Here is an 11,207-nt window from a genome sequence, read left to right as displayed (position 1 = left end):
CTGCTGCTTCTCAACACGTTGCTTCTGACTGTTGCTTCTCAAACACGTTGCTTCTGCCTGTTGCTTCTCAACACGTTGCTTCTGACTGTTGCTTCTCAACACGTTGCTTCTGACTGTTGCTTCTCAAACGTTGCTTTGACTGTTGTTTCAACACGTTGCTTCTGACTGTGCTTCTCAACACGTTGCTTCTGACTGTTGCTTCTCAACACGTTGCTTCTGACTGTTTGCTTCTCAAACGTTGCTTTGACTGTTGCTTCTCAACACGTTGCTTCTGACTGCTGCTTCTCAACACGTTGCTTCTGCCTGCTGCTTCTCAACACGTTTGCTTCTTGACTGCTGCTTCTCAACACGTTGCTTCTGACTCTGCTGTTCTCACGTTCTTCTGACTGTTGCTTCTACACGTTCTTCTGACTGTTGCTTCTCAACACGTTACTTTCTCAACAGTTGCTTTTTGACTGCTGCTTCTCACCTGTTAGTTCTAACTGTTGCTTCTGACTGTTGCTTCTCAACACTGTTAGTTCTAACTGTTGCTTCTCAACACTGTTACTTCTGACTGTTGCTTCTCAGCATGTACTTCTGACTGTTGCTTTCAACACGTTACTTCTCACACGTTGCTTCTGACTGCTTGCTTCTCCAACACTGTTAGTTCTAACTGTTGCTTCTGACTGTTGCTTCTCAACACTGTTAGTTCTAACTGTTGCTTCTGACTGTTGCTTCTCACACTGTTACTTCTGACTGTTGCTTCTCAACATGTTACTTCTGACTGTTGCTTCTCAACACTGGTTACTTCTGACTGTTGCTTCTCAGCATGTTATTCTGATGTTGCTTCTCAGCATGTTACTTCTGACTGTTGCTTCTGCAGCATGTTACTTCTGACTGTTGCTTCTCAACACGTTACTTCTGACTGTTGCTTCTCAGCATGTTACTTCTGACTGTTGCTTCTCAACACGTTACTTCTGACTGTTGCTTCTCAACACGTTGCTTCTGACTGTTGCTTCTCAGCATGTTACTTCTGACTGTTGCTTCTTCTCAACACGTTGCTTCTCAACACATTACTTCTGACTGTTGCTTCTCAACACATTACTTCTGACTGTTGCATTCTCAACACGTTGCTTCTGACTGTTGCTTTGAACACTGTAGTTCTAATTGTTATTCCTTCTAAACACTAACATCTGACGGTTGCTTCTGAATACCGTTATGTCTGACTTGCTTCTCAACACCTTTCCTTCTGACTGTTCCTTCTAAACATTGTTCCTTCTAAACACTGTTGCTTCTGTTGCTTCTCTTCTAAACAATGTTGCTTCTAAACACCTTGTCTGACTGTTGCTTTTCATCTAAACACCTTTTACTTTTGACTGTTTCTCTTCTCAATACTTGTATGTCTGACTGTTTCTAAAACACCGTTTAAAAAAAATATTTTAATTGTATTTGACCTTTTATTTAACTAGGCAAGTTTTCAATGACGGCCAAGGAACAGTGGGTTAACTGCCTTGTTCAGGGGCAGAATGGCAGATTATTACCTTGTCAGCTCAGGGATTTGATCTTGCAACCTTTCAGTTACAAGTCCAACGCTCTAACCACTAGGCTACCTGCTGCCCCAGGACATCGCTTTGTGCACGGGGGCGTTGTCATGCTGAAACAGGAAAGGGCCTTCTCAAAACTGTTGCCACAAAGTTGGAAGCACAGAATCATCTAGAATGTCATTGTATGCTGTAGCGTTAAGATTCACTGGAACTAAGGGGTCTAGCCGAACTATGAAAAACAGCCCCAGACCATTATTCCTCCCCCACCAAACTTTACAGTTGGCACTGTGCATTGGGACAGGTAGCGTTCTTCTGGCATCCGCCAAACCCATATTCGTCCGTGATTCATCACTCCAGAGAGCAGGTTTCCGCTGCTCCAGAGTCCAATTTTATACACTTGTCAGCAATGGGTGTGGCTGAAATAGCCAATTCCACTAATTTGAAGGAGTTTCCACATACTGCTGTATATATATAGTGTATTTCTGTCTGACTGCTTTCTCTTCTAAACAACGTTATGAGTGACTGTTGCTTCTCTTCTAAGCAACGTTATGAGTGACTGTTGCTTCTCTTCTAAGCAACGTTATGAGTGACTGTTGCTTATCTTCTAAGCAACGTTATGAGTGACTGTTGCTTCTCTTCTAAGCAAGTTATGAGTGACTGTTGCTTCTCTTCTAAACAACGTTATGAGTGACTGTTCTTCTCTTCTAAGCAACGTTATGAGTGACTGTTGCTTCTCTTCTAAGCAACGTTATGAGTGACTGTTGCTTCTCTTCTAAGCAACGTTATGAGTGACTGTTGCTTCTCTTCTAAACAACGTTATGAGTGACTGTGCTTTCTCTTCTAAGCAACGTTATGAGTGACTGTTGCTTCTCTTCTAAGCAACGTTATGAGTGACTGTTGCTTCTCTTCTAAGCAACGTTATGAGTGACTGTTGCTTCCTTTCTAAGCAACGTTATGAGTGACTGTTGCTTCTCTTCTAAGCAACGTTATGAGTGACTGTTGCTTCTCTTCTAAACAACGTTATGAGTGACTGTGCTTCTTCTTCTAAACAACGTTTATGAGTGACTGTTTGCTTCTCTCTAAACAACGTTATGAGTGACTGTTGCTTCTCTTCTAAACAACGTTATGAGTGACTGTTGCTTCTCTTCCTAAACAACGTTATGAGTGACTGTTGCTTCTCTTCCTAAACAACGTTATGAGTGACTGTTGCTTCTCTTCTAAACAACGTTATGAGTGACTGTTGCTTCTCTTCCTAAACAACGTTATGAGTGACTGTTGCTTCTCTTCCTAAACAACGTTATGAGTGACTGTTGCTTCTCTTCCTAAACAACGTTATGAGTGACTGTTGCTTCTCTTCCTAAACAACGTTATGAGTGACTGTTGCTTCTCTTCCTAAACAACGTTATGAGTGACTGTTGCTTCTCTTCCTAAGCAACGTTATGAGTGACTGTTGCTTCTTCTTCCTAAGCAACGTTATGAGTGACTGTTGCTTCTCTTCCTAAACAACGTTATGAGTGACTGTTGTCCACCATGACACTGTCAGGAGATCCATTCCTTTTTGTCAACAGGTTAAAAGGTTTCAAAAGCGGACCTTCTTCATGATTGAACTGGAGGATAATGAAGAGAATGACGACTTCTGTAAGTATAGAGCCTTGTGCCTGTTGTCCTATGGACCTTGTTGTCCTAACCTAGTGTGTCCTATGGAGCTGGTTGTTGTCCTACCCTAGTGTGTCCTATGGAGCTGGTTGTCCTAACCTAGTGTGTCCTATGGAGCTGGTTGGTGTCCTAACCTAGTGTGTCCTATGGACTGCGTGTTGTCTAACCTAGTGTGTCCTATGGAGCTGCTTGTTGTCCTAACCTAGTGTGTCCTTATGGAGCTGCTTGGTGTCCTAACCTAGTGTGTGTCCTATGGAGCTGGTTGGTGTCCTAACCTAGTGTGTCCTATGGAGCTGGTTGGTGTCCTAACCTAGTGTGTCCTATGGAGCTGGTTGGTGTCCTAACCTAGTGTGTCCTATGGAGCTGGTTGGTGTCCTAACCTAGTGTGTCCTATGGAGCTGGTTGGTGTCCTAACCTAGTGTGTCCTATGGAGCTGGTTGGTGTCAATACCTAGTGTGTCCTATGGAGCTGGTTGGTGTCCTAACCTAGTGTGTCCTATGGAGCTGGTTGGTGTCCTAACCTAGTGTGTCCTATGGAGCTGGTTGGTGTCCTAACCTAGTGTGTCCTATGGAGCTGCTTGGTTCCTAACCTAGTGTGTCCTATGGAGCTGCTTGGTGTCCTAACCTAGTGTGTCCTATGGAGCTGGTTGGTGTCCTAACCTAGTGTGTCCTATGGAGCTGCTTGTTGTCCTAACCTAGTGTGTCCTATGGAGCTGCTTGTTGTCCTAACCTAGTGTGTCCTATGGAGCTGCTGTTGTCCTAACCTAGTGTGTCCTATGGAGCTTGTATTGCTTCTATTTAACTGATTCCTGTTTGCTTTGACTTTCCATTTGATTGTTTTAAGTGTGTTGGGATTTTAAATGCACTTTAAGTGAAGTTTAATGTAAGACATTTAAACTACAGCGCCTTCAGGAAGTATTCGTACCCGTTGCCTTGTTGTGTTACAGCCTGAATTCACCCTCCACACACAATCCTCAATAATGACAAAGTGAAAATATGTTTTTACAAATGTTTGCTAATTCATTGAAAATGTAATGCAGAAATATATCATTTACATTTGTACTCACACCTCTGAGTCAATACTTTGTATAAGCACCGTTGGCAAATATTACAGCTGTGAGTCTTTTTGGGTAAGTCTCTAAGAGATTTCACTCCTGGATTGTGCATCATTTGCCCATTTTTTTCTTTTCTAAATTCTTCAAGCTCTGTCAAATTGGTTGTTGATCATTGCTAGACAACCATTTTCAGGTCTTGCCATAGATTTTCAAGTAGATTTAAGTCAATACTATAACTTGGCCACTCAGGAACATTCACTGTCTTCTTGGTCAGTAACTCCAGTGTATACCTTGTGTTTTTAGGTTATTGTCTTGCTGAAAGGTGAATTCACCACTGTGTCTGATGGAAGGCAGACTGAACCAGGATTTCCTATAGGATTTTGCCTGTGCTTTGTGCCATTCCATTTTTTTATCCTGGAAAAACTCCCTAGTCCTTAACGATTACACGCATACCCATAACATGATGCAGCCACCACTATGCTTGAACATATGGAGTGTGGTACTCTGTAATGTATTTGGATTTGCCCCAAACATAACACTTTGTATTCAGGACAAAATGTAAATTGCTTTACCAGATATTTTGCAGTTTTACTTTAGTGCCTTGTTGCAAACAGGAAGCATGTTCTGGAATATTTGTTTTTCTGTACAGGCTTCCTTTTCACTATTTCAATTAGGTTAGTATTGTGGAGTTACTACAATGTTGTTGATTCATGCTGTTTTCTCCTATCACAGCCATTCAATCTAACGTCACCATTGGCCTCATGGTTATGTGTGGGGTATAGAGATGAGGTAGTCATTCAAAAATCATGTTAAACACTATTTCGTCACAGTCAGTCCATGCAATTTGTGACTCATTTAGCAAATTGTTACTCCTGAACTTATTATGGCTTGCCAATACAAAGGAGTTGAATACTTATTGACGCAAGGCATTTCAGATTTTCATTTTTAATTTATTTGTAAAATGTTCTAAAAACATAGTTCCACTTTGACATCATGGGTATTGTGTGACACACAAAAAAATCTCTATTTAATTCATTTTCAATTCAGGCTGTAACACACAAAATGTGGAAAAAGTCAAGGGGTGTGAATACTCCTGAAGGCACAGATGTGTTGGACAGACCTGTTTCAAGATGACTGCAGAGCCAACCCAGAAACTTTACAATCCCTTTATTGATATATATACTTTCTTATTATTCCACTGACCTCTAACCCTGACCTCTAACCCTGACCTCTTCATGACAGGTGTCCGGTCATTCAGAGTGACGCCCCATCCGTCTGTCCATCAGTCTGTCCATCAGTCTGTCCCTCCTGGCATCGTGCTGTCGGTCCCTGAGGCTGTGACTGAGCTTTGTGCTCCTCCTCTCAGAGCCATCCCACTGCAGCTGGAGGACAAGGCCAACTTCACAGAATGGATGGCTTTGCTCTGGCCTGCCACTGGGAAACGTACGTACACACAGACAGAGATGGGCAATAGGTCAACAATAGTGTGATGTTGTCCTGTGTTGTGTTATCAGAGGGAGGCCAGAATCCAGTCAGAAGTAACAGTATTTGGGGTGTACTTACGTGTTGTCTGAGAGTCGGTTGTTGCTTTGGGAGAAGTCTCGGCCTATGGTCTTCTTTTTCCCCAGCTGTCCAATAGGCTCTATGCAGACAGTACTGGCACTCAGATCCACAGGGCTGGAGCTCCTGTCACTGGCTGGGTCCTGGGAGGGGTCATTAGCTGGACCAGAGCCGATGCTGGGACTCTGGGCTGACTGCTCCTCAGGCGATCTAGGGAATAGCGTTTTCCTCCCCGAAGTCTGACACGTGCTGCTTCTGACCGTGGCCCCCGGGAGCGCTCCTCTGCCCGAGGAGAAGATGGCACCAAAGGTGGCCAGAGAGCGCTTGACCGTCTTGGGAGTGTAGAGGTCCTTCCTCTTCAGGGGGGTATGAACTCCAAGTCGAGTTGAGGAGGCTGTGTTGCCATTCTGAGACGGTCCCAGGAACTTACTTCTCGCCACCTTGCGTGTTTTTGGGTTAGGCTGCGGTTGAGGGGGTGAAGGTTTCTTATGGTAAGGCTGAGGTTGTTGAGGGACTGAAGAGGTGCTGTCAGCGTTCTCTGGGGGGTTGTTGGGGACACACGAGTTCCATGGAGCTTTCCTCCTCCTGCGTTTCTCTGGAGCCTCCCTGGCCTGATGCCACTGCCTGCTGGGGGTAACGGTAGTGGGGAAGGCATCACTCCTGCTGGGGGTAACGGTAGCAGAGTGGGGGGTAATGTCACTCTGGGGTTTACACTTGGGAGAGCGGGTATAGATCCAGTCAAACACCTTTTCACCTGAGAAGAGACACAAGCAGAACACAAAATCACCACATATTTAAATAACAGCTATTTGAGATGACAGAGTACATATTTTGTATTTGACTAAGTTTGATTTATGAGTGAGCTATATCCACTTGAAGGAAATGAATGGTGTTAGTATGAAGCCTTACTTGGGGTGAGTGTATGCTGTCTGAGAGGGCTGGGCATGGGACTGAGCCCCCCCATCTCCTGTTGCTCCCTCGTGCTCTGCCGTAGAGGCCTCATCCTCCTCCCTCTTCTCTCTGACCTTCAGGCCTCGCTGGCTCCTCTCTACTGGCGTCTCTGCTTCTTAGGTCTGACCCTCTTGGGTTCTTGCTTTATGCTCTGCAGTCTGATTGGACCAGGGTTTATCTCTGTGTCTGATTGGACAGGTTTCTTCTTGCGTTCTGATTAAACAAGGGTCTGGATGTCCCTTTCTCTGCCTGACTCCACAGGGGAAATATCTTGCTGGTTTAGTTTCCTTATTATTGTTTGGACTTGTTGGCTGTGTGTGTGTCGTCTGTCTCTGTGCCTGTTGTTTGACAGGGCTGTTGAGCCACCAAGGACACGCTTGATCCTCTTCCTCTTCCCTGCTAACTGGGTTAGCTGGCCGGCCTGGGAGGAGTCAGCCTCACCTGTAGGGGAGGGGCCAACCTCCTTGGCTTTACGATTGGCTGGAACCTTGACTCGTCTCTGTCCTGACGGTGCCAACTGTAGAACTGTGGAGAAAGACAACATTACATCTAGCCTAGATTTTTATGTGCACTACATTTTTCCATAGCTTTTTTGGTGAATGTTTTATTTTGTTGTTTTAATTGTTGAGAGCAAAACATACAGTCAAAGTCAGAAGTTTACATACACCGTAGCCAAAAAAAATCTAACTCAGTTTTTCACAATTCCTGACATTTAATCCTAGTAAAAATTCCCTGTTTTAGGCCAGTTAGGATCACCACTTTATTTTAAGAATGTGAAATGTCAAAATAATAGTAGAGAATCATTTATTTCAGCATTTATTTATTTCATCACATTCCCAGTAGGTCAGAAGTTTGCATACACGCAATTAGTATTTGGTAGCATTGCCTTTAAATTGTTTAACTTGGGTCAAATGTTTTGGGTAGCCTTCCACAAGTTGGGTGAATTTTGGCCCATTCCTCCTGACAGAGCTGGTTTAACTGAGTCAGGTTTGTAGGCCTTGCTAGCATACGCTTTTCATTTTTTCCCCCAGAATTGTCTATAGGATTGAGGTCAGGGCTTTGTGATGGCCACTCCAATACCTTGACTTTGTTGTCCTTAAGCCATTTTGCAACAACTTTGGAAGTATGCTTGGGGTCATGGTCGGAAATGGGTCCTCCAAATGAGACAGAGCTTTAACTTCCTGACTGATGTCTTGAGATGTTGCTTCAATATATCCACCTAATTTTCCAGCCTCATGATGCCATCTATTTTGTGAAGTGCACCAGTACCTCCTGCAGCAAAGCACCCCCAACATGATGCTGCACCCCCGTGCTTCACGGTTGGGATGGTGTTCTTCGGCTTGCAAGCATCCCCTTTTTCCACCAACATAACGATGGTCATTATGGCCAAACAGTTCTATATTTGTTTCATCAGACCAGAGGACATTTCTTCAAAAAGTACAATCTTTGTCCCATGTAGTTGCAAACCGTAGTCTGGCATGAAATACATCAACAAATACACCTCCAATTGACTCAAATGATGTCAATTAGCCTATCAGAAGCTTCTAAAGCCATGACATAATTTTCTGGAATTTTCCAAGCTGTTTAAAGGCACAGTCAACTTAGTGTATGTAAACTTCTGACCCCCTGGAATTGTGATACAGTGAATTATAAGTAAATAATATGTCTAAACAATTGTTGGAAAAATTACTTGTGTCACGCACAAAGTAGATGTCTTAACCGACTTGCCAAACCATAGCCTGTTAACAAGAAATTTGTGGAGTGGTTGAAAAACAAGTTTTAATGTCTCCAACCTAAGTGTATGTAAACTTCCGACTTCAACTGTATTTTTATACCTACAAACGGCATGATACAACTTGCACTTGTGATGAACATTATAGTCAAAGAAACCATTGTGATGTGTGATATCAGCTGTCAGGGGATCTTACCTGGTGAAACATCCTGGTCTGCAGCAGCTTCACACTCCTCCTCCATGACGACGGGCTCCTGCCCAGCTCCAGCTGACAGTCTCATCGTCTTCCAGACTGCCGGCCTCGTCCTCGCTCGTCTTGGGTTCACCTTGTAACCTTGGAATTTAGAGATTCTGGGAACTTCTTTTCTGTTTTGGTGCGGGCTTTTGATTGGTTGGGTTTAGGCTTGCCCCTCCTCCTGGTCCAGGTCACCTGCTGTCGTTGGTTCAGATAACGGGTTGTTGACTTTCTTCTTCTGGTCTTGTTCTATGTGGTCTGCCTCGACAGGCCCATCACCCTGGGGACTAGAGTCCCTCTTCTTCCTGGTATAGACTTGGTGAGGACAGGTATGAGGGAGGAGCCTCCAGTAGCATTCTTCTCTTTAGTTTTCACGTCAGCTGTCCCTTCTGATCTCAGCTTGGCTGTATCCTTCTCTGTTGGCTGGCCTTGGTGAGTGTGTCAGCTGAGGCGTCGTTACTGCTGTGTGATTGGTCCTTCTGCTGCGGTCGAGGTGTGGCCCTGTTGGGGTCAGTCTTCCAGCGAAGGGAGAGCAGGAAGGACCATCGTCCTCCAGGATCAGGAAGTCATCCTCCAGATCGGTGAGAGGAGCTTCTCTCACTGGAGACGCCAGGGCTTTCCTAGGGCTGAACAGAAACACAGCATTAACCCTTTCCTAGGCGAACAGAAACACAGCATTAACCCTTTCCTAGGGCTGAACAGAAACACAGCATTAACCCTTTCCTAGGGCTGAACAGAAAACACAGCATTAACCCTTTCCTAGGGCTGAACAGAAACACAGCATTAACCCTTTCCTAGGGCTGAACAGAAACACAGCATTAACCCTTTCCTAGGGCTGAACAGAAACACAGCATTAACCCTTTCCTAGGCTGAACAGAAACACAGCATTAACCCTTTCCTAGGGCTGAACAGAAAACACAGCATTAACCCTTTCCTAGGGCTGAACAGAAAACAGCATTAACCCTTTCCTAGGGCTGAACAGAAACACACATTAACCCTTTCCTAGGGCTGAACAGAAACACAGCATAACCTTTTCCTAGGGCTGAACAGAAACACAGCATTAACCTTTCCTAGGGCTGAACAGAAACACAGCATTAACCCTTTCCTAGGGCTGAACAGAAACACAGCATTAACCCTTTCCTAGGGCTGAACAGAAACACAGCATTAACCCTTTCCTAGGCTGAACAGACACACAGCATTAACCCTTTCTAGGGCTGAACAGAAACACAGCATTAACCCTTTCTAGGGCTGAACAGAAACACAGCATTAACCCCTTTCCTAGGGCTGAACAGAAACACAGCATTAACCCTTTCCTAGGGCTGAACAGAAACACAGCATTAACCCTTTCCTAGGGCTGAACAGAAACACAGCATTAACCCTTTCCTAGGGCTGAACAGAAACACAGCATTAACCCTTTCCTAGGCTGAACAGACACAGCATTAACCCTTTCCTAGGGCTGAACAGAACACAGCATTAACCTTTCCTAAGGGCTGAACAGAAACACAGCATTAACCCTTTCCTAGGGCTGAACAGAAACACAGCATTAACCCTTTCCTAGGGCTGAACAGAAACACGCATTAACCCTTCCTAGGCTGAACAGAAACACAGCATTAACCCTTTCTAGGGCTGAACAGAAACACAGCATTAACCTTTCCTAGGCTGAACAGAAAACATCAGCGATTAACCCTTTCCTAGGGCTGAACAGAAACACAGCCATTAACCCTTTCCTAGGGCTGAACAGAAACACAGCATTAACCCTTTCCTAGGGCTGAACAGAAACACAGCATTAACCCTTTCCTAGGGCTGAACTTGTGAGAAGGTGGGAATGGCCCATAGACACTTAAGGGACAGGTATGATGAGTGTGTTTCATTTGGTGACCTCAGAGGACAGGAAACACACATGGCTATATCTCTGAATATGTACATTTCTCAATTATGGGGTTTGCATCTAATTCTTGTATAAAATGAATGAGTAAAGATAAAACTATTTGTGAAATGATGTAATATGATGTTAAACCTTTAATGTGAAATAATTGTATGGCGTAATGGAACAGCCCTTTTCTACTGTTACGAATAAAACCCCCTCCTGAGGAAATCCTCTTCAGACCACGCGTACCTCGATGGACATTGAGGGGGCACAGGTTGGGTTAAGACCACAAAAACCTCAGTATAAGCAAAGGTTGTAATGGTTGTTGAATTCCTAACCATACCACGTGGAGCATTGGCTACACGGCGGGAAATGGTTCAACTCTGAGACTATCGATCCCGACAGAGTAAGAGCAAATCTTAGATACTAATTACTAGTCTGCAGCTAGAAATTATGTCAACCTGGGATGCGAAAACCGACAACCACCGAAACATCTATTCTATGAGAACATTTCTGAATGGTACTCTGAAGTATCCATTCTAACCACGAAAGCAGAGAGAGACACTCGGATGAAATCTCCAACAGAAGGACTGACGATTCCAACAGAGATCACGACGACACACTGGGCG

General features: G+C 44.3%; 2 protein-coding genes and 1 long non-coding RNA gene across 4 annotated transcripts in view; 1 reads left to right on the top strand and 2 right to left on the bottom strand.

The window, feature by feature from the left end:
- Positions 1-2,547: 2,547 nt before the first annotated feature.
- On the top strand, positions 2,548-5,759 carry LOC139026904 (uncharacterized). Of its 2 annotated transcripts, none has more exons than XR_011478852.1 (3): positions 2,548-3,161; positions 5,476-5,676; positions 5,748-5,759. It is a non-coding gene; the product is annotated as an uncharacterized lncRNA (long non-coding RNA). The 2 variants fall into 2 exon arrangements; XR_011478853.1 differs by having other exon boundaries at positions 5,719-5,759.
- A 33-nt stretch (positions 5,760-5,792) lies between these two features.
- On the bottom strand, positions 5,793-9,335 carry si:ch211-161h7.4 (uncharacterized). Its single transcript, XM_024144935.2, has 3 exons — positions 8,673-9,335; positions 6,703-7,269; positions 5,793-6,547 (listed from the first exon to the last, which is right to left on the bottom strand). The coding sequence occupies exons 2-3, from the start codon at positions 6,794-6,796 to the stop codon at positions 5,793-5,795; spliced, it is 849 nt and encodes a 282-aa protein (XP_024000703.2). The 5' UTR covers positions 6,797-7,269; positions 8,673-9,335.
- The window catches only part of LOC112078814 (proteoglycan 4), a 19,575-nt gene continuing 17,455 nt past the window's right edge, over positions 9,088-11,207 (bottom strand). The window contains exon 7 of the mRNA XM_070442145.1: positions 9,088-9,337. Within this exon, the coding sequence (XP_070298246.1) occupies positions 9,088-9,337 (250 nt within the window). The remainder of the gene's footprint in view (positions 9,338-11,207) is intronic.

Source organism: Salvelinus sp. IW2-2015, unplaced genomic scaffold, assembly GCF_002910315.2.
Source record: "Salvelinus sp. IW2-2015 unplaced genomic scaffold, ASM291031v2 Un_scaffold6323, whole genome shotgun sequence".
Lineage (NCBI taxonomy): Eukaryota > Metazoa > Chordata > Actinopteri > Salmoniformes > Salmonidae > Salvelinus > Salvelinus sp. IW2-2015.
Note: the sequence above shows the minus strand (reverse complement) of the source record. Positions and strands in the feature narration are given on the sequence as shown.

Bases quoted from the DNA above. Each gene is read 5' to 3' on its own strand.
- si:ch211-161h7.4 (XM_024144935.2), bottom strand. From the start codon at position 6,796: ATGAGGCCTCTACGGCAGAGCACGAGGGAGCAACAGGAGATGGGGGGG. The intron at 6,548-6,702 runs GTAAGGCTTCAT...GTCTCTTCTCAG, and splicing joins ACAGCATACACTCACCCCAA to GTGAAAAGGTGTTTGACTGG.